At 39.2% G+C, this 21,924-nt stretch overlaps 2 protein-coding genes and 1 long non-coding RNA gene across 3 annotated transcripts in view; 2 read left to right on the top strand and 1 right to left on the bottom strand.

Moving 5' to 3' along the window:
- The window catches only part of GASK1B (golgi associated kinase 1B), a 23,424-nt gene extending 9,031 nt beyond the window's left edge, over nt 1–14,393 (top strand). The window contains exons 3-5 of the mRNA XM_024106220.3: nt 2,610–2,824; nt 10,924–11,150; nt 12,673–14,393. Of these exons, the coding sequence (XP_023961988.2) occupies nt 2,610–2,824; nt 10,924–11,150; nt 12,673–12,880 (650 nt within the window). The 3' untranslated portion in view covers nt 12,881–14,393. The remainder of the gene's footprint in view (nt 1–2,609; nt 2,825–10,923; nt 11,151–12,672) is intronic.
- On the bottom strand, nt 13,762–21,924 carry LOC122172355 (uncharacterized). Its single transcript, XR_006172604.2, has 2 exons — nt 21,729–21,924; nt 13,762–17,000 (listed from the first exon to the last, which is right to left on the bottom strand). It is a non-coding gene; the product is annotated as an uncharacterized LOC122172355 (long non-coding RNA).
- LOC101943306 (uncharacterized) overlaps nt 14,471–21,924 on the top strand; it is a 146,538-nt gene continuing 139,084 nt past the window's right edge. The window contains exons 1-2 of the mRNA XM_065596489.1: nt 14,471–14,608; nt 21,637–21,741. The gene's annotated coding sequence lies outside the window, so the exon portion shown is untranslated. The remainder of the gene's footprint in view (nt 14,609–21,636; nt 21,742–21,924) is intronic.

The following is a 21,924-nucleotide window of genomic DNA, read 5'->3' as shown; positions in this document are numbered from 1 at the left end:
ACAAAGCAAGGTAAGTATCACTATCCCTATTGCACAGATAAAGAGAAAGCATCACTGAGAGATCATTTGACTAAGGTCAAGAGGTAAGTCAGTGACAGTGTCAGAAGTGGAACCCAGAATGAGAGAGGCTGGGGGACTGGACTGCATATGAAAGATTTGGGCCAAGCTTTTAAAATGTAAATTCCCGAAAGTTATGCTCCTAAATCCTTATTTAGGCAACTAAATAAGTGTCCTGCTTTTTAAAACTGCTGAGCACCCATAGACTTCTGGGGGAAAAGAACAGCAAGAAGCTGAATATGACAGGGGAGGATGGTGTAGCTATCAGTGATGGTAGTGAAAGGAAGGAGATGGGAGGGCATAAGAGGAAAAATGTATTCTGGGTTGGAGATGCCTAGTTTAAGAAAACAAGGAAAACAGGAGGACAGTTCCAGAGGTGGTTGGAGCTGTACACTGGATTCATTTGAGTGTGATCACCTTGTGTGTGTGTATGTGCGCGCGCCAGGATTTGGCAAAGTTAGAAATATATCTGATCTTGGTGGTACAGCCCATTCTTCTGCACCTCAAATTTCCGAATACAGTTGAGCAGGTTTTTATTCAGTCTAGGTTTGCTCAAGGTCATTCTGTCCTGGGAGAATTCAGTAGTATGAAAAGTGCACAGACCTTGTTGGCAGATGATCCTTTGCTAATAATGGGCAAACATCAGTTGTCCTTGCTGATTATTTTAGGTCAGTCAGCATCTTCTGATGTTTTACTGACTCAATTGCGGATCTTGGCAGGACTGGATAGACTCATTCTTAAGTAGTTCTATTCTTTGCTCCCAGAGAGATGCTGAGAGTGCTATTGGACTCATTGTTCTGAGAGTACTGTCATGTGGGGTGCTGCAAGTCTCTTTTGCCACCTCTCCTGTTCAATATGTACATGAAGGAAATAGTGAGATGATTTGCTCTGCAATGTAACACATGTCAGGGTGGTAGCAATGTGATCATTTGGATGTAGCATAAAATTTGAACACTTTGCCTGTACTTTTTTGCTCACTGATCAGGACTACCATACAAAAATTCCAAACCTTTGATCATATTCCAGTAACTGCCATCTAATAACTTGCCATATAAATGTTTCCTTCTTTGCATACAAACATGTAAATTCCCTGCCCTCCTCCCTGCCACACCTCAAAAATATTACTCTGCTCTGAAGTGCAACACCAGTATTCAGCCCTGGTTCAGTGACAGGTTTAAGCATCAGGCAGGACATCAGAGTTAGCAATAAGAACTTTTGTATCATTGGAAAGAAAATAATCCATTTTTTCCAATAGGATACACACCACTTACTTATAGCCCTGGTGCTGTATGTTCTGAGATATATGACTCAAATATAGTGACATTATTATATAGCAAACAGCAATTTTGGGTAATTTTTAGAGGTTTCTAAAATGTGGTGTGTGGTGGATTGAGGACTGTGTTGGAATTGCAAGCTACCATTTTAAGAGCATAGGTGGGGGTTTCCCGGTCCTACTTGTGGGGTAGGGTGCTTTGTAACAAAGCATCCTATCTGATCAATCTGGAAAGAGCCAGTTTAAAAACAAGGTAGTGACAATTTTGCCTCACTGCATTAGGGACGAGCCTGTCTTCTCTCTCTCGTGTGTTATCACTCAGAATTCTAAGAATTAAAGTAGTGTTACCTTAAACCTTCCAACAAAAGTATTTATTTTTTTCATCTAGCTTCTCTGTGTGTATGCAATGAACATAACATGGTGATTATAATTTCTCTCTCTCTCAGCCCTGTACAGATGGATTCATCATACCTAAGGCACCTGGTTTTACATCCGGAGGGATAAGACAAATATTATTTATATACATTTTAAAAACTGACTAAAACATTTCTAAAATGGATTTTCTGTAAAATATATATCGTATATGAAGAACATATGACACTGTGGGGTGGAATAAAGGTCTTATCAGCACTACTCTGGGATGATCTGTATGACTCATTGGCAAGAACATATTGTTCATGAATGATAAAACCAAAGTCATGCCACACCATCATATAGTCTATCTATAAACTTTCTATTTACAGCTGTGAAATATTATATCTGTAGGACTAAAACTCTAAAGATGACAAAATAATTCCACTTTTTGGCTGGACTCCAGGATTTGCTCTCTTTTCATATTTGCCTTAGAAAGGAAGAAACACTGGGCTAGATCCTCAGCTGGTGAAAATCAATATTGCTTCATTAATTTACCCCAGCTGTGGATCGGATGCCAAACTTTTAAAATTGATTTAATAGCCTCCAAAAGTAGAGTGACTTTTAAGCAGACAGCTCTTGTTGCAAACAGAGAGCATTTCTTCTCAGACATTGAAGAGAACTATAATGTATAGGGTTTTTCCTTTTCTGTGGTGGCTGTTTTCAGATGTGGAATATGACCACATAAACCAAAGGATGTGAAATTATTGGGGCATGGTAGCTTTTTCCTGCCACATCTGAAAGGTCTTCTTTAAAAACAAATGCTGTAATTAGTGATGCCCGAGACAATGTCTAAAGAATGATCAAGTTCTTTTAGTTTCCAATATAAATTCATATATGGTACTGATTCTATTTTGCCTCTTCTCAGATGGTCTGCCATGTCCTGTTATTCTCTGGGATTCCTCATTGGCTCCAACAAATAATAGGACCCATTCTTCAGTGAGGCTAAATTGGGGGGCCTATCAGCAGCTATTGAAACAGAAGTGCTGGCAGAATGGCAAAGTGCCCAAAGCTGAATGGGGCTGTACTGAGATCCATCACCATGAGTGGTCCAAGATGGCACTCTTTGATTTTCTTCTGCAGGTAAGGTACAAAGAATACCAACCTTTGCAAGATTTATTTGAGCACCAGTCTGGTTAAGGATAAACCATTTTCACAGATATGTCCAATGATAAAATTCACTCTGGGTTGCAATTTTGCAGAAGGGGAGTGTTTAAAAAGATGGTTTTAGTTTTTGTCTTTAATGAGAAAGATATGTGCTTGTGCTCCTTTGGCTTGTTTCTGGTACGCTGTACAACCCCAAAAGATAAAAGACAATAGGTTGTATTCTGCACTGCTTTGCACTTTGTGTATTCATTTACACTTGTGGAAAGTGAGTGTAAACTGCTGCCATTCTGGTAGCATTTTACACCCACTTTGTACAGGTGTAAATGAATATACAAGGTGTGAGGCACTGGAGAGTCAGGACCTCTATTATTAAGTCATGGGGACAGATCCTTAGCTGATGTGACTAATTTTCATTCCATTTAATAGACCTTATCTGCTGAGGACCTGGCCCTAAGTTTTTTTGCAGTGCCAGTCTCACATGCTCTTGGAAAAGGCAGAGAATCACCTGCAGTGACACCAGTTTTTTCATTTCCCCTTCTCCAGCAAAAGGCTGCTGTTACTCAGCCATAGATGTGAGGATCTCATTGATCTTATATCTTCCTTCTTGTTAATGTTTTAAAAAGAATAAATGATATTCCTTCATCAGCACTCTTCTTGCCAAGAGGACATCAAGTGATATAACATGAGCCTCCAGTGTGAAGGGGTGGCCAAAATGGCTAATGCGGTCTTTGGATGTATAAACAAGGGCATATTGAGTAAAGTAAAGATATTTTACCTTGGTATTTGGCAATGGTGCAACCACTGCTGGAATACTGTGTCTGTTTCAGGTGTCAACAAGTCAAGAAGGATGTTGAAAAATTGTAGGGGTCTCAGAGAAGAGCAACAAGAATGATTTAAAAAATTGAAAACATACCTTATATTGATAGACTCAAGGAGCTGAATTTATTTAGTTTATCAAGGAGGGACGATTAGGGGACGATTTGATCCTGACATATAAATACCTCTATGCACAAAACTGAAATTTGATAATAGAGGGCTCTTTGTAGCAGGCAAAGGTATAACAAGATATAACAGAGAGATGCCAAGAGTTGAATAGCTGGAAGTTGAAGCAAGACAAATTTAGACATTTTTAATAGTGAGGGTGAATAACCACTGGAACAATTTACCAAGGATTGTGGTGGATTCTCCATCAACGGAAAATTTTAAACCAAGATCAGATATTTTTTTTAAAAGAGATGCTCTAGTTCAAGCAGGAATTAATGTAGGGAAGTTCTATGGCCAGTGTTATACAGGAGGTCAGACTAGAAGATCACAGTTGTCCCTTCTGGCTTTATAATCTATGAAGTTTGTATGCACTTTTCACACATCCCTAGGATTTCACAATCAAGTGCGTAAATACAAAATGGGAAGCCGGCTATGAAGGAGCACTGCAGAAAAGGATCTGGAGGTTATAGTGGATCACAAACTAATTATGAATCAACAATGTAACATTTTTCTAAAAAAGTGAACTTCATTCTGGGATGTATTAGTAGGAGCGTTGTAAACAAGACAAGAGAAACAAATTTTCCACTGTACTCAGGACTGATTAAGCCTCAACTGGAGCATTATGTCCAGTTGTGGGCACCACACTTCAGGAAAGTATCAGGGGGTAGCTGTCTTAGTCTGTATCCACAAAAATAACAAGGAGTCCGGTGGCACCTTAAGGGTGCCACCGGACTCCTTGTCACTTCAGGAAAGATGTGGACAAATTTGAGAAAGTCCAAAGGACAGCAACAAAAATGATTAAATGTCTAGAAAACATGACCTACAAGGAAAGATTGAAAAAAATCAGGTTTGTTTAGTCTGGAGAAGAGAAGACTGGGACGGCAGGGGACATAAGTCTTCAAGTACATAAAAGTTTGTTATAAAAAGGAGAATGATAAATTGTTCTCCTTATCCACTGAGGACAGGACAAGAAGTAATGGGCTTATGTTGTAGTAAGGGAGATTTAGGTTAGACAGGAAAAACTTCTTAACTGGAAGGGTAGTTAAGAACTGAAACAGATTACTTAGGGAGATGAAGAATCGCTGTCATTGGAGGTTTTTAAGAACATGTTAGACAAACATCTGTCAGGGCTGGTCTAGATTATACTGAATCCTGACTTAGTGTAGGGGACTGGACTAGATAAATAGTACTTCTATTTCTAGTACTTCTAGTACTACATTTCCATGCTTCTATAATTGTCCCCATTCTTTTGCTAAGTAAGATATTGCTATGAGCTAGACCCAGTTCTTATTACATGGTAATCAGAAAAGTGAAACTTGAGTAATTTCTACTGGCATCAAAAGTGTTTATTGCTCCTACTCATTTTCCTTGCAGTGAGCTACTTGTGGAGTAAGGGACTTAATCCCATGAGTTAGTTTGATTACCACAAACCCCTTTGAAATCGGTGGAAAGGCTCCCATTGACTTAATGGGCTTTGGATCAAAACTTCAGTCTCAAAGATTTCAAACATATTCTAACAAGTGATTGAATATTTTCATAATCAGAAATACATGTACTCCCAACATCTCTCTCCCTTTCATTAATAGTTTGTTTCTTCTCAGAAGTGATTTGAAGTTAAAATAGAAGACTGGGGTAGGTTTCAAACACCTAGCACCAAATCTTGCTCTTAGCAAAGCAGGAAGTAGCTAAGAGTGGACATGAACCAAATTTACAAACCTGATTGCCAACTCTTCACACACAGCTCAAAGGTAAACTGGAGATAAGGCACCTGATAACAAAAACATAAGCATTATGTAAGCCATGGCTTGTCAATGGAGATCAGGCAAATTACATTACATGACTAAGGACTGTATAATCATAACCTTAGTCCTTAATGCAGACAGGCACAAACACAAAAAGAATAGATGATAGGAACACTTCACAGATCAACCCATGCCTTTACTTAATCCATTCACAGCAGTCCATGTCTTGACTTAGTCCATTTACTTCATCTTTGTAGCAGGGCTACTATTTCCTCCCCTTAAGCCTGGTCCCTCTGTCTATATTTTTTCTGCCATGTAACTTGGTGGATCAAAAGGAGCTGGCAGTTTGTTCATACTGACTGAAGTCTGGATAGTTGTAGATTTTTCCCAGTGTGAGAACTCCACTTAAGACCTTGATGGGTGAATGAAGATTTGGGCTTGTGTGAAGAAACAGGACAGCTGCTGGCAGTTATAACGGGGTAGGCTGAAAAATGAGATTGCCCCACTTAAACTCGGATTTAGGGCAACATCCTAACCCCACAAAAGACTAAAGTTCTGATCCATACTAGTACACCAGTGCAAAATAGTACTAAAGGCATGTGTATCCATCACCATCACAACCATTTTGAAAATATTTTCTTACATATATACTGTAGGGATCAATCCTTGCATTAGACCACCTAATAAGTGTTTTCAATCTCTGATTTCTGAGATTCTTTTTACGCTATGCAGAACAGGCTGCTCTCCATAATTCTTCCATCCTCAGTATGCAACCCATGTAATACATTGAGATGTAACTAAGGGAATAATTTGGTCAACTATATTTTAAATTCATACTTTGACCAAATATAATCCCATGGACTAGGCTATAATTGACCACTGAGCAGGTGTGCAAGGAGTAGGAGGGCTCAAGGAGACTTACTCCTGCTTATGTTTCCCCATTTTAGGGTTCAGTCATAATCTCAGCCCTTGCAACCAGTTGAGCACAGTGAGAATTAGGGATAGCAGCACTAGACACCTCAAGACTATACTTTCCCACCCATTCCTTACATTGGCCAACAGAGCTGCTTGGATGTGGAGGGAACTTCATGATACACCCTCTTATGAGTTGGCACATCTTTCATTTTCTCCTACATAATATGGAGATGTGGCTACGCTGTTTCTCCAGGAGGTCCTGTTAGTTTAGTGCATGTCTGTACTGCCCCCACCAGGCACCTGCATCTAGAAGCTACGATAACCCCTGTTTATATGCAGAATTTCATCTCTCATACAATTCAACATTCTAGAAAGTCATGTTTTTTAAAATGTAGAAATCATTGCATTTGATTAGACACAGTCTATCTCTGTCCTTCACAAGTTTTTGTTTTTGACCAGGACGAATGGATGTTTCACGTTTTGAGTTATATTTATCCAATGCTGCTTGTGGTAATTATAGAACGTGAATTTTCTGCCTAAAATAGGTTGTCATTTGTATAATGACTCCATCTCAGTCCTACTATGAGTGAGTAATGCTTGTAATCTGATATAAAGTCATATGTGGATTATATTGATCCTAAACATAGCAATAACCCTATAGGAATAGCACAGTGTGTGTCAGAGCATTTTAAATGGATTTTGATTTGTTAATCTAAAAATGCTAATGTGTTCACATTTAATGGTGTAAAAGATAGCATGGTTCCTGTGTTGATGCACAGAAGTATCTATTAATTTTTAATTTTAGTATCTTCTAGCGTAAAGACAGCAATTTAGCAATGAATATTATGTTATCTCTGCTGTTATCCAGAAATAAATGTTAACTACTAGATGAGATGCAGCAGGCTTGAGCCATTCATGAAATAAAAAGGAAGCAAATCACTTTTACAAGGCAGGCTACAAATCTGGGGTATCCTACACTTCCACCAAATGCCCTGCCGCTTGTCAGAAGTGTATGCCAAGCAGCTGAATATGTGTTTGAGATCTGCTCATTCTGCACAATTCATACTTTCTCAGGATGTACTTGAACATACAGCTATCTTTAGAGACATTTCAACAGGAGAACATGGATACATGAAAAATCCATAAAAAGGGACAGATGAACAAGGGAACCCGAGGTGACATGACTAACATAATTGATTGTATTCATCACTAGTAAAAGTGATCAATGTATTGCATGTAAATGGACTGAGAAGCCTTCAGTTGGCTAGTAATTCTCTAACCACTTTGCAAGTATTGCATTTGAGTATTAACCTCTGAGCTATTCCAGTACTAGTAAGCAGATTGGTTTGCCTGAATAACTTCAAACATGTTGATACTCACATTTTCTAGTTGTGCGAGAGATGGTGACTGGCTACCCTTCATTCACTTTGAGGTTTTCCTGATCCTAGCTATTGCCAGCTAGCTTGCCCTTGTTCCCTCTAAAGTCGGAAATCTTCTTACTTTGGTTATAGGAAAAAGTATCTTAATTAAGAGCCTGATCCTGCAGCCTCTTATTCACCTGAGCACATCATATAAATCACACAAATAGTCACATGCACTCTAGAGTATGGCATACCCATGTAAGGACTTCCTGGGTTGAGTTTTAGGAGAGTAACTAGTAGCACAAGTGGTACTAAAAATCAAAGGAGTAAATTTCCATTTGTGGGAAGATTTTGTGTAATACTGTAAGTTTGAGTTTGAACTGAGATGAAAGATGCAGAGAAATTGGAGGGAATTCAGAGAACAAGGGACAGTAGTTGAAGGGATTAATGAGGACAGATTAAAATAAGTAAATATATGTAGCCTAGTTAAATGATGACTGGAGAGGTATGAGGTATGGTAACAGGTTACAAGTAGCTGAAATGTGTAAATGTCAAGGAAGCAGGGGGATTATGCAGGGTGGTCCTGGTAGATATACGAAGGATTAATAGGATGACATTGATCAAAGAGAAAAATAATCTGCATATCAAGAAAAGTGTGGTAAGAGTGCAATCTGCTAGACCATGGAATAGTTTTTTTCAAGTAAAATCTCCACCATGTCAGTTATTTAAAACTAGAGAAATATATTAAATACACAAGATATAAAAATACATCAGCTACACTAAAACATTAAAGTTGCAAAGTCAAGCAATCAAAAGTTAGGACATGTCAGATTTAGAGTTATCTGAATCTTAATTCAGACCCCTTGTGCATGTGCATTTTGATACTGTCTGTAATTACATAAATAAATTACAAAATAAATGGACATTTTTTAACCTGTACCTCAGTTCCCCCTCTGTAAAATCAGGATAATAATATCACCTCACCTCACTGGCATGTTATGAAGATAAATGAATGTTTTGTAAAGCACCATATCCATGAGGAAATTGATAATTCTGTATTCACAGCAGGGTTTGACTACAGTGCAGCAAATCAGTCTGAGGGCCGCAACTTGAACAATGATGATAAAACTAAATATTGAATAGGTACTCATTTAATTGATCACCATCTGTCCTGTGCACTGAATGAGACAGAGGTCTTGCAGAAAAAGTAGCATGTAGAAGAAGACTGTATCATAATGCATTCACAAAACAAGGCTGAATTAAGGCTGCACAGGCAACCTTCATTCTGGCATTTCTTAACTGTTGAGTACATTACTTTGCCTATAACACACTATATGATGCAATCCTTTCCTTAGTGTATTTAAGTCTGTATCAGTTCTATTATATTCCAGCTCAGAGAATTAAAGAAGATGCTGCTTTCTGAAAAATCTTGGGTTTGATTTCCCCATTGTGTTACTCAGGTTTGACTCTGCTATCACTCCATTGATTTTTTTTTAATAGAGTTACACTGGTGCAAGACTGGAATAACAGAGGAGTGAATCAGGACCTATAGGTACAACATGGAGACTAGGAATGGGTTTTAATAATAGATGAATTGCGGAGGATCAATACTGAGCTCTTCCCTCTCCCCCCCCCCAACTGATTTTAATTAAGTTTGCTCTGTATTCATGAACCTGGGATGCTGTTTAGTAAGGAATGATAGTTTTTTCCAGACTCCGACAAGTCTAAGTAATAGATGGCCTGGATCCACACCAGGAGTTAGGCGTGGTGATGCTGAGCATCACAGTGCCTAACTTTGATTTTCTAGATGCCTAAATGTGATTCACAAAGTCCAAATTTGTTACCTAAGCTCCTATACAATGAATGGGGAGAGATAGGTCCCTTTATGTGATTCATAAAAACCATCACATTAGGTAAGGAGACACCTAAGCTAGCCAATGGGATATGCTGACAAGAGGGGTGTGTGGTAAGCATTCCCTCCTCTATGAGATAAAGGCCTTAGTCCAGGCTACAGGGAAGCACCTATCGCTACTAGCATTTCACAGCTGGGGAACCTCTTTGGAATTAGGTGCCTCTGTCATTTTTGCAAGAAGCCAGTGTTGTGGTGCTGGTGGTGGTGGTGGGGGGGGGGAAAGGAGGCCAACCACTCCCTTCCCTCATAACTCTTAGCTTAGTGCTTAGGGTACTCATCTGGGATGTGGAAGGCCTCTGATTCAAATCCCCCTTTCCCCACACCTGTGGATGTGCCACCTCACAGGTGAGTGCTCTGACCATTGGCCGTGGGATAGTCTGATGTGAGGCTCCCTTCGTCTCTCCTGTGATGTTGTTGCATTCTAGATTAAATAATTAAAGAGTCATTTGGAACAGAGAGGGAGAGCAGAAACGTGAGTGACTCAATAGCTTGGTGGTTAGCGTGCTCACCGAGGATGTGGGAGATCCAGTCCCCCTGCTTCAATGATTCTTTATTTAGTCACAGTGGAACACCTTCCACAGGGAGACTTGAAGGGTGCACCACCTCAGCATAGCCCAGTGGTTAGACCACTCATCTAACAGGTGGCAGATCCCTGTTCAAATCCCTTCTCCCCTTCAAGTGCCTGGCAGACTCTGATTGGTGGTGTCCCATATCCCAGCGGGTATCATAACCAAGGCTAAAACTTATGAGGGAGATCTTGCTTCTCCCTCCTCCCCCCCATCTGTATTGTGTGAACTTGCCTAAGTGGTCCAATCTGGTAGGTGTGCTCAGAGTCACCTTCATGTGATTCCGTTGATTGAACACCTGGCTTCTCCTGGTTTGTGAATTGCTCTGGGGCTAAGGTGGGAGATAGGCACCTGGACGCCTAAAAGAAAGCAGCAGTGTGCATGCTCAGAGGCAGAAATGTAGGCTTCTGAGGACCTTCTATTGCAAAAGTTTAGGTGCCTACAAGGTTCAGTGGGCATTTTGGTCACCACAGTGGAACCTAAAACTGGGACTTGGGCACCAAGCTCCTTTTGTGCATCCCGGCCAGTATAGCTAAGAGTCAAACTTTGCACCCTGTTGCATTTCATTTTGGTCATATGTTATATTCATTTCCAGATCTACAATCGACTGGACAGAAATTGCTGTGGGTTCAAACCTCGCAAGGAGGATTCCTGTGTTCAGAAAGGACTGAAGCTGAAATGTGAAGATCAAGATTCTGTTGACCTGACACACATTATTCAGAGAAGGCATGACCCTAGGCACTTGGTCTTTATAGATAATAAAGGTTTCTTTGACAGAAGCGAAGACAATCTGGATTTCAAAATATTACAAGGAATCAAAGAGTAAGTTTTAGGATATCCCTAAAAATTTTAATAGGGTTCAATAGGCTTTTCCTAACTTTTCATTTAGGATCAAAGTCTCTCCTCTCTCGCTCCTCAACACATAGCCTGAATGAAAGGGCTGTGCACTAAGGATGTCCCCAGGGGTTAGGAGGTTGTGAATGGGATGAGGAAGCTTTCTTTTCTTTCCCCACCCAAAAAAGAAGACATTGTTGCAGTAGCCCCAGTGTCTCTTTTATGTCTCCTCCATAGGGAAATTTGACTAAACTAAGGTACGGGTATACATACTTTTGTGTCTAGGCAGATATTATTATTACTTGGAGCATCACACGTATGCTAAGTGCTTTATAGAACAGATACAGCAAGATCCTTGCCTACAAAGGCATGACTGACAAAAGGGAGATGAAGGAGGATGGAGGTGTGAGATCAATAAGCCTATCTAGACTAGGAAAATCTGCACCAGTATAACTTCATTGGTGTCATTACACGGTGGAAACCTCTAATGTAGACACTCTGCAGATGGGTAAGTTACTGCAGTAAGCCCCCAATGCAGAAACACCGCATGCTGTCAGTTACTGGAATAAATTGCATCAGTGCAAGCCCCATTTATATAGGTTGCCATGCATTTACACCTGGAGTTCACACTGCTTTAAAAAAGGAAAAAAACCCATTATAAACAAGGGCCCTAAAATGCCATGATTACTTAGTTAGGGCAAGTGTTTATCGTGGTGGAATCATGTTTCTTCTTCACTTTAAAGCAATATAAATAAAAGGTATCTTTGACTGACTTCTGTGGGTATTTCAAAAGAAGTTAATCTTGAAGGGGAAGCTGAATGAAAAGCGGGTGAACAGTGGCTATTAGCATTTTTAACAATAGCTAATGAGTTTTGCTGAGTTGCTCTTGGGCCAGTTAACGTTTTGCAAATATGTCCAGTGTACAGTTATAGCTGCTATTGATATGCGAAATTTCAAACAATCTAGACGTTTTTTTTTAAAAAGCCTGGAGATTTTAGGATAGTTTTGAGTAATGTGGGCTTGATTCATTCGCACATTTGGGTAACTCCTGTGGTGGAAAACTTGCCTTAATTGGGACATTGGAGAGTCTGAATAGGGGTCTCATTTGGTGATATAGAGTTTCCATAGCAGCTCTTACATCCCCCCCTTTCCTGGCCATGAGAACGCTGGGTATGGTCAGGATATCTCTGTGCCTGATTGATCCCTAGCAGCCCAGATAGTCCCAGAATCTGGGTGTGCACCCACCTATAAACACCCCATCCTGAGCTGTTAAGCTGGTTGGCTAGAATGGAGAATCAGTGCCAGGATCAGTGATTATTACCCCAACTCACCGAAGTGCTGTGGTGTCTAACTTTAAGCATGTCAGTAGAAATAAATAGGACTGTGTACATACAGATAGGCATGCACTGAAATACCTTGATGAATCCATGGAATTGGTTGTTAAACTACAACATAAATATTGTAGTTCAGAGTGATGCCAAGGCTGATAAACTCCTTCACACTTTTTCAGGTTCCCTGAATCTGCAATTTCAGTGCTGAAAAGCCAGCGCTTGCGAGAGAAGCTTCTTCAGTCTCTGTTCCTTGACAAAGTATATTGGGAGAGCCAAGGAGGTCGCCGAGGAATTGAAAAACTTATTGATGTGGTAGAAAGGCGTGCCAAAATTCTTCTTACCTATATAAATGCACATGGAGCCAAAGTATCACCCATGAGTGAATGAAAGTCTTTTTTTCCCCTAACGCTAAGAATTACAGTTATATAAGGCAAGAACTGATGGCAAAATTGCTTTTTCTTTTAAAATTCTTTTAATTTCCAAAACATAACAGTAACCAGGTAAGCCTGGTTTTTTTAGACATTTGAAAAAAATGTTATATAGTATAAAAGTGCCAGTTCTCTAACTTTCTCTAAAATCATTCTTAAATGCATTTATTGCTGTGTTCTTCTAACAAAGATGTCTAAGCAGTGTAATAAACAATGCAATAATTTAATACAAATATTGGATTCTCAATCTTCTAAACTTTCTTTATTCTCTCAGTTAAGGACAGATCTGTCTCCATTTGATTCTTTTACATGGTATTTCATAATTAAGAGTGGGGTTTTCAAAAGCACTCAGACTTGGACAGCTGCTCTTACCGAAGTCAATGGAAGTTTTAACATTGATTTAAATGGAAGCAAACTTAAGCCAATGCTGAGCACTTTTGATTGAAAGTCCCAGTCTCAAAGTATAACCACACCTCTAATAGAGAACATTAATTCATGGAGTTGCATTCTTTCTTTTTTGTTTCTTTAGAACACGCAAACTTCCAGTGTCTCCCATGGCTGGTATTTTTTGTATTGCGTATGTGATATTGTGAAATCTAGGGACCAAATTCAGCTCTTTGGCAAGCAAGTGGCCTTGTTGACACTTAAAACAGGTCAAAGAAAGAATGTAAGTTTTGCCTGGAAACAAGAGTCCCATGACACTTTGCAGTTAAGCTAACTTTAAGGAGTGAAATTTTATTAAGCAGTAATCTTTAGCATATTTTGAAATTGCTGCAACAGATATTTTAGTAACATTAAACACAAAAGTGTGCAAGAGGTATAAGAAATATCATTACCTCAACAAAGGAAATAAATAATAACTAACCATAAGGTGTTGAGGTAGTTGGAACATTACACGGGAATAAGGAACTTAGAAAATAACCTGAGATAAGAAGAATGTACCAAAAGGAATAAATAGATAAGGGTTGGAATGATAAACAATAGAGTAATAAGGATATAATTACCCTAAGAAATCAAGAGAAAATAAGACCATCTGGAGATTGAACGCAGGCTGTCAGAGAGAACTACGGGCGTTGGGGAAGGTCTTCTGCAGTAATTGGTAACTATGCCTCTCTCTGTGTGTGCTGTCTTTACTAACTGTTACATCAGTAAATTCAATCAAAGATGATTTATTGGAGGTTTGTTAATTATTAAACTAATCCAGATTTGAAAGAACCCCTCTCATTAAACATATAGACATAAACATATAATCATAGTTAAATTGTTATCAATTACTGGTAATCAATTAATAATTGATCAATAACCAGTTATCAATAGCCTGCTTATGCTAGCACTTGGGAAGGACAAATACATGGTTTGAATCCAACAGAATATAATACGCCAAGATTAAAATTATAATGTTGTAACAAACATGAGAATGCCAATGTTAGTGTGTGAATAAACTCATTTTTGAACAATTCAGTTCAGACAAATACTTCCTCCCTAATGATTTATTTGGACCACATCTGACTCTCTTTTTGTCCCCAGATTGTCCAAATTGGTCTACAGATTGTTTTGTGTGCCATTTTTTAAGTGTAAAAAATATTTGCCATTTGAATTGTTTGGTACTTATGGATCACATGATAGGCTCCTGTTCCCTGTTGGACTGAATCCAACTCCAAGAATCAGATTTCCAGTGCAGCTAATGGTGATTATAAATTCAATATTAACTTTGTGTATATTCTGCTATATTAGAGTAATGTTTTTGTTTCTGCAAACGTTCCTGGCAATAAACTCATTTTCTAGAATTCTGACAGAAAGCAAACATAGAAGGGGAATGAATGTTAAAATTAGAACAGAAAATGTTGTTTCTAGTATTCTCTTAGCTCTAAATGTAGCCTCTGGTGTTCCATTAAGAATGTCCACTGTTCTTCAAGAAGATACTTTGTCGTTAGATATGGGACAAATCATAGAACATCAATGGCACATATCCTCAACTGGTTTAAATTGTTGTAGCTGTGTTGACTTCAAAAAGCTATGACAACTCACACCAGTGGAAGTATTTCTGAACAGAGGGGTATTGGGAAAGTGAGACATTATCCACTATTCATCTTGAATAAGACTTTTCCTAGTTCTTAATATGCTTCCAGAAATAAAACATAAATCAGTGTTGAATACCATAAAAATATAACTGCCTCCTAGTACTCAACAGACATTCAAGACATTTTTTTTCTTTGGAAGTGAAAGAAGATAGTGGGCATGTTTCATGTTTCTATGCGTACCTATCTCTGATAATGTATGTACAATAATATTTTTCCATTATGAGAAATTTAAATACAGTTGTATGGTTTTTTTAATTTAAAAAGTTTTAAATGAGTTGAATTCCATCACTTACAGCTGATGCTACTCTCATTTAACGAAGTGTAAATCAGAAATAATGCCAGTGGAGTTCTGCTGGCATGAGAGGAAAATCATGCCTTCAATTATGCATTAACTTCTGGACCAGATGAGCCAAAGCCTAGGGAAAGGTAGTGATCAAGGAGGAGAAATAAATGGAATTCAGAAAGGATTTTGATTTTTTTTAATGGACTCATACGTGCTGGAACAAGAGATGCTGGGGGTGCTGGTGCAACAAAGGGTACTGGAAAAATGTGTATGGGAGGAAGCTGAGAGCCAGTGAACCAGACTGTAAACCCTGTATATAATGGAAACAATTTCAAGCCACGGGGTGTGGCAGCACCCCCAGCACCCTTATTCCAGCACCTATGGCCACACCCCAGGCTTGAAGTGGTTTCGATCATATACAGGGTTTACAGGTTGGTTCGATGGCTCTCAGCACCCCCGCTATACAAATTTTCCAGCATCCTGAATAAACTCATAGTGTTTTTTGCTATTGCTCTCTGTATGGTTCTCTCTTTCCCTGGATACTATCCAATGCGTGTGTGTGTTTGTGTGCACGTATGTGTGTTACACATTTTGTATATTTTGCCAAATGCAGTGCCAATACCCTAAGCAGCTTCCACAGAGTGTAAGGTCTCTGTGAGGCTAATGACACTGCAGTGCTAACTTCTCCAAACTGGGTGAGGGAGGATAGAGAGTGTGTGGAACCATGGCTAGCCACTCAGGGGAAAAGACATTACTCTTTCCAAGGGTGATCAACAGCACTCTCTGAGATGCAGGGATCCAAATACTGTGTCTACTTCAGCAATAATTCTTTCTGGCATTTATGTAGGGCGGTGCACCTGCACATTGTTCCCCAACATCACTGTGCCTTAATGTTTCTATATATAGTCCTTCCTTCAGCTTAATGGCCTCATCTTGCACGCCATATTGAAGTGCATACCCATTACTCATGCAAATGCTCCCATTGACTTTAAGGAGTACTGATATGAGAATGGGACATAAGATCAGGCCTTGAACTATTACTAATACGGGTGATGATAAATACAAACCCTGGGAAGCAACAGTCATCTGTGGTATTATTTGTCCTATAATTGTTTAACATGATACTCAGTAAAGTTTTGTTAATAATCCAAAGAATAATGATTGATACAGGGCATAAGAATACGGAATAGTTGAAGTAAGAATAACTTTGAGTTTTTAATTTACAAAAGATGAAGGATTTCTCAGTAAACAAAAGAATTCGGAACATTTCAAGTGCACTTATATAACTACTTATGCAGTGGTTTCAGCCAAACAAACATTCTGCATAGTTTATTTGCTGCTAGTATGCTCAGACAGAAGAGATCTGCTCTCACCTCAACAGCTGGGATAAAGCTTATAGTTAGATTAATTTACTTCATTTTTAAAACAACAACCTGACAATGAAATGACACTCCTGTCTGAAAAACAGAATAAAATGAATCCATTAAAAATAAGCCTTGCTATGCCTGTGTTAGGGATCTACAGTCAGCAAAGAAACTGTGGACGCTTGCTTCATTCATTCATTCCTACATCATCTGTGCTGGCCTTCCTTCCATTTATGGACATATGGGACCAGACATAGCTTCATGTTCCACATTAGTTGGAGGGGTGTAGCCAATGGCAGGAATCCAAGGTCTGTGGGTGGAGGAAGGCGATTGTGTCATTCTTGAATCTGTCTGAAAACCAGAACCACATAAAATGGAATTATAAAACAAACTAAGGAGACTATCACAGATTTAATAGTATTGAAAGACAGAGTACAAAACAAGTAGCATGGCCACAGATGCCTTGAATCTCCTCAGCAGTGTGCCAGCATGTTTAATAATCTTGATTCTTTTCAGAAGTACAGAAGATGAGAATTTTTGCTCATCATAGTGGGAGCAATATTCCTCCTTCTTTTTCATATTATCTAAAATACAGGATATTGCTCAAAAACTGTCCATAAACTACATGATTTCAAAACAGTGTGTATATATGTATATAGAGAGAGACTAAATTAAGGGACACATTTCCAGTTGGATTGTACCTGTACATTCTGGGAATGCCTCTTTAAATATATGTAAATACCTTAGCTTGTTTCTAAAAAGTAGTCAGCTGTGCACACAAATACTGATTTGTGTGTACAGTTTGGTGTTTACATGTACAATTGCTTGATTTGTGAGTATTAATGCCAATTTGTGTACCCATGTGTGGGTAGACAAATTGAAAATTTTCCTCTAAAAAGTACAGTATCTCCTCTGATAATTATTTCTGTATAAGAAATCTTCTAGTTATTAAATGAAGAAAAAATGACAAAATGCTTGTTATCTGAATCTGAATTGCCAGAAGCTGGGAATGGGCAACAGGGAATGGATCACTTGATGATTACCTGTTCTGTTCATTCCCTCTGGGGCACCTGGCATTGGCCACTGTCGGAAGACAGGATACTGGGCTAGATGGACTGTTGGTCTGACCTAGTATGGTCATTCTTATGTTCTGAAGCTCTTATGATTAATTATAATTTTGTATTTGATTGTCTTAACACTTTTCTATATTTTAGATCAAATTTTCCCCTCACCTATACTGCTATAAATCCACAGTACTGAATTAATTACATTGTCAATAAGAACAAGATTTTAACTGAATGAGGTTATTTCAAATTTACAGTAGCATATTCAAAAGCAGATTGTGACCCTAATTCTGTGCATGGAGGGGAAACTCCACTTGCTGATGTCAAATCTTTCATGCAGATGGGTCCTGCCAATTGCCTGCACAGCACCATCCCATCCCTTCCCATGACATATTGATGGTTTGCTCTGTATGGGGGAAGGGGTGGGGACTGGGTTGGGTGGGGAACATAAATCATGTCATCTGGCACTGTGGAGATTGAAAAGGTAATATACCCTGGAACCCCAGGGATTCTTCCGTGACAAGGAACCTGCTTTAAAGGACTGGGGCCGGAGAAGGCCTGGCAGCATGACTCCAATGGAGTGGGCAGGGGAGCTGCCTGGGATATGAGCTGGAGCAGAAGATGGGGCCTCCAGTCAGGTGACACTCAACTCCTGCTGCTACTCTGGGCTCCAGACAGGTCTCCTGGGAACTGCAAGATTTTTAAGCAGGCGCCAGAGTCATCTCCACCCCCAAATCTCATAGAAGAATTTGGATGATCCAGCTTAGAATTTGAACATTTGAGATCAGTAATTAACATGAAATACATAATGGCTTGACATCTGCATCTCTTGCCATATGTTACGATACAAATGCAGAGTAAGACTAGTACTCAGTGAAATGAAGGAAGCTGTAATTTTTCAAGATGTGCCAACATTTTCTTTTGCTACAGGAATATGAGAAATTACTTCTGTGCTTCCAAAGATGGATAAGATTCAATTTTGTGGAGCAGTTTGGACTCCATGTCCACTTGAAAGAGTCCAAAAGACAAGCTGTTTCCAACTTATGCATTATCAGTTCAGGTTTATAGGGAGCTTCATAAAAATTTTACAAAGTACTTTCTATGAATTCTATTTTTTGGAACAAGATGTGATTGATCACATATTGTACCAATCCTATTTTCATTGAAAAGCTCAATGAAATTTTGTACAATAAAAATGTAGATATCCTCTTCCTTCCTAATGTATGTGTATAGCATAGATCAACCGTGTGGGTGTGTCCCAGGGAATGACGAAAACTGTCATTAGTCCTCTTAGTGATGTTTCTGTGAAGTTAAGTTCATCCTTCTCTTCCTTGGTGATCGCTGTATGATAGGTATAGACACTTCATGTTAACACTGTAGATTAAGGCACAGAGAATGACTGGTCAGCTTGGAGCAACTTGATCCGAAGATTTTTCAAGAGATAATATCCTGTTCACTGCATCCAGGTTCTTATGATGTGCAACTCTGGTAATTGGCATGTGGTGCTAAATTGATTTACACCAGCTGAGGGCCTGGCACAAAATATACAGCAATATAGAGAAGATAAGAAATCAGTCATAAAAAAGTAAAGAAGATAGACTGTATGATGTTGTGGGATGGATAAGAGATGGCAAAAAACGCCTCCTAATGTGTGGCAGTCTGCCAAAGGATGAGAAATGAACAGTAATTAAATGGATACATAGTATAAAAACCTTCTTTCACTATGGAGTCCTATTCTTGGCAGACATTAAATTGGACTGAATTTAGCACTTGTCATATCAATATGGTCTAATGAACTAAAACTGATCTTGAAATAGGTGAATCTAACTTTCTCTAAAAATTGTTTGTCTCAGATCATCAGGACCTTTTCCTTGTTAGCCCTTTGCACTGTACTTGTCATTTAATTATGTAGACTTGGCATCCTCTGCTAAGGAATGTTATCTCTGTCTCCTTCCACAAAAACATTAACCTGGCAGTCCCTGGAGGGCTGCTAAGCAGCATAAGCATGCTTTATCAGTGATATTCTTCAGCTTGTCATGTGAAACACTTTGAGATTTGGATGGAATTTATTAACAAACTGTTACAGAAAATGGTACCAATGTGAGAGGCAGTTTTATGAAGTGTGAGAACTATGTCTGACAGGTGGTAAAAGCTGGGGCTTCGATAAGCCCTTTTGGTTTGGGAATTTCAAAAAACAACAGGTCATACTTCTTAATTCTCTACCATACATGACATATCGGAGATAAAAATGGACAGCATTTCCTGCCTCTAATCTCTCCAGAAAAGGAAATGCACACTCATATCACTAAAAATGTGAGAGGCTAAAGGACACTAACAAGGTAGCTGTGGTGCAATTGTGGTAAACTTAAACACAGGAAACGGCTGATACCCAAACAGCAGCTAATTTTTTATTATAAAAGCGTTGTGCTCAGGGAAGATAAAAGAATTAACTATTTGAAACACAACAAGATCTAGTTCTGAAAACCTTAGGGTCTCTCTGACATCTCCTTGTAAATGTCTAGCCATCAGCTAAAGCGCACAGTGGGTAAAAACAGAAGTCTTAATCTTCCCCCTGAAGCCTACCCTCCTACTTCTTTTCTCAGTCGCTGTGGCCAATGCCACTATCCTGCTTGTCACTCAGGACTGTATCCTGGCATCATCTATAACTCAGAGTTTTTTCTAAGTCCCCCCTCCAGGCTCTATCTAAATCTTGCCAATTCTTTCTTAAAATTCCATTTCTAAGACACGACCTTTCCTATCTATCTACTCAGCTACAACACTCACCCAGGCCCTTATCTTGTGGCATGATTTACTGCAACATCTTTCTCTCTGGCCTTTACAAATGCAGTCTTGCCCTGTTCATATGCATTCAGAATACTGCTGCAACGATCATTTTCCTAGCCTGTCATTGATCCATGTCACACCTCTGTTTGCAGCCATCCACTGGCTCTTCCTCGATTTTGTCAAAGATAAGCTACTTGGTTTACTTTCAAGGCCCTTCATGGCCTATCCCCACCCTACCTATTATCTCTCATTCATCAAGTCTATCCTCTGCATTACAATCTCATTACAAACCAGCCCACAAATTACCATTAGCTAGGTCCTGATTGACCAGTTGTGTAGAAAGACCAAGAAGTGACTGGTCAGAGAGACTGAACTACCCTCTTACTCCTAGTGAGTGTTCCATTAAGAGACCTTTCCTGGGCAATCGTAAGCTTGCATGTTGTCACCTATGCTATGAAAAAAACCTTCAGTTCTGGAGCTGTCAGTCCAGCAGCTATCAAAGAAATGAATTAGTTATAAAAGGGAGAAAAAGAGAATGTTGAAGATAAGTCTTATTATATGCAAACTTAGAGTTTAAAAATATAATATGAAATGTTGTATTTCAATAAAACACATTTTTCTCTGACTATCCCAACCCGCCTTGGCCCTCCACAAAGCAGAGATAAGGGAGACATGGGAGTTTTGGCAGATTCATGGCAGTAGTAGCTGCTGAACAGTCACTCTGCAGTCTGGGCATGATGCTACCTCTCTCCATTCCCCCTTTGCAGTGATCACTAGCATTAACCCAGTGCTTGAGTTGTGTGCTGACGCACAGGATTTGGGCCTTACTGCTTAGTGCTTTGGGATACCTGCAGCTGGAAATGGGGTGAAAAGCCCCAAAATCTATGCTTCTAGCTGTAATTGGATGCATAAATGGCTATATCAGCATTGACTAAGCTGATAAGGTAATTCATGCGACAGAAGTGTTGATATATTCTGAGAGCTACAAAAGGTCAAAGAACAAAAGAGGTTAAAGCCCCATTAAAATCACAGCCTTCCTCTTCATTTTGCTTTGTGTGCTAGTATGTCTAAACTTGAACTTGAAATGCTAGTTTGCAAGTAGATATAATGCTCAAATACTGCTTTTGTCATCTTGTTAGTGTTTGTGTTCTGAAGCAAGAGATCTGAAAGGCAAAGAACAACAGATTAAAGCTCATACAGTGTCAACACCACACTGGGAAACAATTCTTACCTTCCATCATGATGTGAGTGATAATCTGCGTGGCCACGGAGAGCTGACACATTTTTTTATGTTATACTGTTGCCTTAGTGCTAAGGTTTCTTTGATTTTCTGCTGTCAGCGTTACCACCCATTGGTGATATCCTTCAGCTTTCACAATGGCTGCTTTGTCTACTAAGAAAACAAAATGTACATCTGTTTCAGTGCT

This window comes from Chrysemys picta, chromosome 5 (genome assembly GCF_011386835.1).
Source record: "Chrysemys picta bellii isolate R12L10 chromosome 5, ASM1138683v2, whole genome shotgun sequence".
NCBI lineage: Eukaryota > Metazoa > Chordata > Testudines > Emydidae > Chrysemys > Chrysemys picta.
This window is presented reverse-complemented; position numbering and strand designations above follow the sequence as displayed.